This window comes from Hipposideros armiger, unplaced genomic scaffold (assembly GCF_001890085.2).
Source record: "Hipposideros armiger isolate ML-2016 unplaced genomic scaffold, ASM189008v1 scaffold_239, whole genome shotgun sequence".
NCBI lineage: Eukaryota > Metazoa > Chordata > Mammalia > Chiroptera > Hipposideridae > Hipposideros > Hipposideros armiger.
The window spans coordinates 785,074-790,207 of NW_017731589.1; the positions used below are offsets into that span (position 1 = coordinate 785,074).

A 5,134-nucleotide genomic window follows, 5' to 3' on the forward strand; every position below is an offset into this window, starting at 1 on the left:
CGACAGTTCCGTGACGCAGCCAGTGTTATTTCTGTTTCGAGACCAACGGCCGAAAGTCCCCGTGAGCCGCCTTGCCAGGACCAGAATTGGTCTTGGGCCGCTGAGGTAGCGCAGGGACGCCTCGCCTGGCGACGGTCACACAGCTGAGCCTCCGCTTTTCTCCCCAGGATCCCTGCGTGGCCTCTGGCTGCTTGTCGTCCTCAAGGCTGGGTTGGGTTGGGTGGGTTTGGGTACCCGGGCCCTGGTAACACCAGACACCGGATCGCTGTGACACAGCCCGAGTTACGGTCATTTGCCTCCTTCCTGTCTCTTCTCTGAGGGAGCCACGTGGGCAGCACCAACCTCTCAGCTGGTGGGATTGGGAGAAGAACGCCAGGCCAAGTGGCTCCATCAGCCGTCGTGCTCCTCTGAGAGGCTCTCAGTGCTGAGTCACCATACCTGCCCACCGCATTGGGGTGGGCACAACAGCCGTGCGCCATGCCAGCGGCTCCTGACCGCTCCTGACTGGAAGGAGGGGTTACTCCAGCCCTGTTTCCCTGCCACTTGGCAGTGGAGGAGAAAGAGGCCCTGATCCCTGCCCGCGTGCCGGCCTACGGCAGCCGGTCAGCAGCTCCTTCGGTAAACGGAGTGAGAACCGCGCCTGAGCCCCGCGCTCTTGGGAAAGGCCTACCCAGGCAGGCGCCTCTGGCGGGGGCCCCTGCTCGGATGGAGCACGTGCTTTGCCGCTCACCCCTCCTGGATCCCTGGCTGCTGGTTCTCCACTTAGAGCCAGTCTGCAGAGGTGTGTAGTCCTTTCTGGATGAGGTTTGGCAGGATTGAGTTTTGCTTCCTCCCGTTTCTACTGGAAGACAGGCCGCAATCCATTAGTGGGTGAAATTGAGTCTAATACGTATCACCATTCGGACTGAGGGTCAGATCTTGCACCTGGACAACTGAAGACCAGGCAGACAGGATTGCAGAAGGGACAGTCCAGCTTCCTGGGGATGTTGGGCCTGGAGGCAACCACGCCTTGCTCTGTTGCTGGCCGCCTTGACCCCAGGCTCCCTGCTTAAAACTGCAGTTCGACTGCTGGCCTGACTGATCCTTGAGGCTGTGCCCTCTGGGGCACGCACACGGCACGGCCTGCCACCATGCGACTGAGCTCCGTGTTGGCTGTGCTGCGGCCAGCGCTGCCCCTCATCCTCGGGCTGTCTCTGGGATGCAGCCTGAGCCTCTTGCGGGTTTCCTGGATCCAGGGTGAGGGAGAAGATCCCTGCGTGGAGGCTGTGGGGGAACCGGGGGGGCCGCAGGACTCCAGAGCTCGGCTGGACCAAAGCGATGAAGACTTCAAACCCCGGATTGTCCCCTACTACAGGGATCCCAGCAAGCCCTACAAGAAGGTGCTCAGGTGAGAGCTGCGCGTGTGCGTAGTCCCCAGGCTCCAGAGCCCGGCGTCGCCTCTGCCTTCACTGGGGATCAGAGTTGGGCTCTTTGGAGCAATTCTTTGCCTTATTGTCCATCATGGTTTGATCCAGCTTTTTCTCTCCTCCTCAGTCTAAGAAAGCCTCACCCATTGCTATTAAATCAGTGTCCGATGATCTTGAATAGGACAGGAATTTCATCTAATCCATATAATCCGGCCTTACTAGACTCCTCCCCAAATCAATTCCAGTGTCGGCTACTCGGAGGATGCTCGCTCCAGGAGCTAATGAGCACCGAGGACGCCGCCTCTCCTTTCTCTTTTCTCACCCCAACTCCCTCATTCCTGGGGGGCTGGGTTCCTAAAGACCATCGAGGTGACCCTTGCCATGCTGGTCTCTCCACAGGACCCGGTACATCCAGACAGAGCTGGGCTCTCGTGAGCGGCTGCTGGTGGCTGTCCTGACTTCCCGGGCCACACTGTCCACTCTGGCTGTGGCTGTGAACCGCACAGTGGCCCACCACTTCCCTCGTTTGCTCTACTTCACTGGGCAGCGAGGGGCCCGGGTGCCGGCGGGGATGCAGGTGGTGTCACATGGGGACGAGCGGCCAGCCTGGCTCATGTCCGAGACCCTGCGCCACCTTCACTCACACTTCGGAGCCGACTACGACTGGTTCTTCATCATGCAGGACGACACATACGTGCAGGCCCCCCGCCTGGCAGCCCTTGCCGGCCACCTGAGCATCAACCAAGACCTGTACTTGGGCCGTGCAGAGGAGTTCATTGGCGCCGGCGAGCAGGCTCGGTACTGCCACGGGGGCTTTGGCTACCTGTTGTCACGGAGCCTCCTGCTTCGATTGCGGCCACATCTGGATGGCTGCCGAGGAGACATTCTCAGCGCCCGTCCTGACGAGTGGCTTGGCCGCTGCCTCATCGACTCTCTGGGTATCGGCTGTGTCTCACAGCACCAGGTGACAGCCCTGTCAAGTCAGCCCCGGTCCCTGATGAGTGAGGAGTGACGGAGGGATCGGGCTTCAGGCTGGGATCAGCCGGCCCCTTCCTAGCAGCCCGATGTTCGGCCCTTCGCAGCCACGGAGCGCCCCTCTGGCTCTCCTGCTCCCCTTGGGCTGTCTTAGACCCTGGGGGCTGTCAAAAGTGGCATCTTATCAGGGAGCCTATTCACCAGTCCTTCTCCCATCTGCCCCCCGCTCTTCACTCCTTCCCACGACATACAGTCATGAAGGATCCAGGACTGTTCTGGAGAAAGCTCCCCAATCTTTGGGACTGGATCAGAGGGGATGAAACCGGCGTTTTGGGAGTGTTTGCTGGCTCGGGGCTTTCATTCCCGAGAAACAGTAGGGTTTTTTGGGGAAGAGGGCATCCTTAGTTGCCTTCTTAACATTCTCTTTTCCAAACTCCAGTGGTGAGAGTAAGGCCAAGGTTGAGGGGACACGGGAACAAGCTCCTGCTCCCCACTCCCTTCTGGGCAGCAGCCGTCATGCTGAGTTTGGTCGGGTGGTTGGGATGGGCACCCCTCCACGTGTGGCGTTGATTGGTGTGATTGGTCCCTCTAGGGGCAGCAGTATCGCTCCTTTGAACTGGCCAAGAATAGAGACCCCGAGAAGGAGGGGAGCCCGGCCTTCCTGAGTGCCTTCGCAGTGCACCCTGTCTCCGAGGGGATCCTCATGTACCGGCTGCACAAGCGCTTCAGCGCTCTGGAGCTGGAGCGGGCGTACAGCGAGATAGAACAGCTGCAGGTGAGCGGGCAGCCGACGGGGGGAGGCTGGCTGTACCGAGATTGAAAGCTCCAGGGGAAAGGGGCCCTTGGGGGTCCAGGCCAATCAAAAGAGAAGCTCCTGGCACAACTGGGATGAAGCAAAAAGGGTCTGCAGGTGAGCTGTGAGGACCGGGGCCTGGTACACTGCTTAGAATAGTTTTAGCTCCTCTCCGATAATGCCTTCCACCGAGGAGGCAAAAATCCCAAAGTCTCTGAAGTCCTAGTACTGTCCTTAAAAAACCCAAGGGTAGAAGAATCGTCTAGTTGATTGTGGGGGTTGTCAGAGGTGGAGCACAGCTGAAAACAAAGGTCCCGCTCTGAGGAGGATAGCAGTGCTGTGGGTTTGGGGGAGACAGGCTGCCGAGCTTTGTGTTTGAGGATGCTCTACCCTCCACCACAGTGCGTTGCCCCCTCCTCCTCCTCCTCCTCCTCCTCCTCCTCCTNCTTCTCACAATCATTTTTTTTTTTTTAGCTGAGCCATCCTGCCACCTGTTGGCAGCTCAGCGGCTGCTCAGCTCAGGCCGGGAATCGAACCGCTGTTGCTCAGAGCTCAAACTTTTGAGTGAGCTCTTAACCAACTGAGCCACTCGGCCGGCCCTTCTCTTAATCATTTTTAACTCCCCCTTTTCCAAACTGCTGTCTGTCTGTCATAATTTGCATTAGTAATACTCCTCTGCTCTTCAGACATTTACTTAGTATCTCTATCTGCAAAGCTGGTTATACAAAAAAGTATCTATCACCCAAGACATGGATGGACCCTGCACTCAAAGACCAAACAATTTAGATGCAGAAACAGAAAACACAAAGGTAAGAAGGTAACATTATAAGGTGGTACAGGGGTGTAGTGAATGGAAACAAGTAAGGTCGGGTTGGATTGGGAAAAGCTTTGCTATCTTGAGTTGGGCCCTGAGCAAAACGTCAAATGTAACTAGTGCAAAAATTGTGGTACTAGAACTTAGTGTGTAAAAAGGACATAAACGTGGTAGAGCAGAAGGCCTGTGTTTAGGGAGTTTTCCGGGGGCAAAGAAAAGAAGGCTGGGAATAGACTTCCAAGAGCCTGGAACACTCTTGATCGCACACTGCCATGAGTCCCCATCTAGGCTGCACGTTACTAGCGGGCAGGCTGTGTTTTACCTCAGTACATAGCACACTGTCTAGCATTTGAAAAGTGCTCGATAAATTCTTCCCAAAGTATCAATAATAGGAAGAGGCATCTCTTTCCCAGGAAAAAACCCCCACAAAACAATTGATAAGTTCCCTTTATTCGGTATGGGAGGACAAGGGTATCATGTGGCAACGCCCGGCACACCGACCAAGGAAAACTGAGAAAGAGAACAGGGAGCTGACCTCCTCCCTGTCCAGCGGACAGAGCAGTTAGGCAGCACGCCTCCCATGTCCGCTTGCCACTGGGCGAGGGAGAGCCCGGGGCCGTTTCCCTGAACAGTAACAGGATGCCGCAAGCTCCAAGTCTACTGTTTTGGTTTGTGAAGTTTCACGGCACCAGACACAGTCGTCTCCAGGGCCCCCCCCGCCAGGCACCTTTAAGGCGCAGCAACCATCCCGGGAACCCGCCTCGCCCCTCAATTCACCTGGGCTCTCCTGCCCATTGACCTGGTCGCTTCTCTCCTCGGCCACCTGTGGCTCCGTGACGGCGTCTCCGTTTTCTTCATGCCCCTTCCTGGGCCGCTGTCGCGCTTTGGCGGCTTCCTTCTTCTTGGCGGCCTTCTTCTTGGCCAGGTCAGAGGGCATGGTGATGCACGCCAGGGGCAGGTGACCGTTCGCTCAGGGAGCCTGGAGGAAGGCAGACGCCCCGCATTCTACGCGTGCGGGAGGGCGCCGGGGCCCCGCTCCGTCCCTCACAGGCGTGTTCCTATCAGGCCTCGGGGAGCCAGCTCCGCCCCTGCCCGGGCGCTCCCAACTCTGCCTGCGTCTCTCGAGCCAAGGCTGATCCTCGGCCG

At 57.8% G+C, this 5,134-nt stretch overlaps 2 protein-coding genes across 2 annotated transcripts in view; one reads left to right on the forward strand and one right to left on the reverse strand.

Annotated features, from left to right (window-relative positions):
* ABCF2 (ATP binding cassette subfamily F member 2) overlaps positions 1–5,128 on the reverse strand; it is a 13,111-nt gene extending 7,983 nt beyond the window's left edge. The window contains exon 1 of the mRNA XM_019655418.1: positions 4,766–5,128. Coding sequence (XP_019510963.1) covers positions 4,766–4,925 — 160 coding nt within the window. The 5' untranslated portion in view covers positions 4,926–5,128. The remainder of the gene's footprint in view (positions 1–4,765) is intronic.
* Positions 7–5,134, forward strand: part of CHPF2 (chondroitin polymerizing factor 2) — a 15,471-nt gene continuing 10,343 nt past the window's right edge. Inside the window, exons 1-3 of the mRNA XM_019655417.1 lie at positions 7–1,387; positions 1,806–2,370; positions 2,974–3,156. Of these exons, the coding sequence (XP_019510962.1) occupies positions 1,131–1,387; positions 1,806–2,370; positions 2,974–3,156 (1,005 nt within the window). The 5' untranslated portion in view covers positions 7–1,130. The remainder of the gene's footprint in view (positions 1,388–1,805; positions 2,371–2,973; positions 3,157–5,134) is intronic.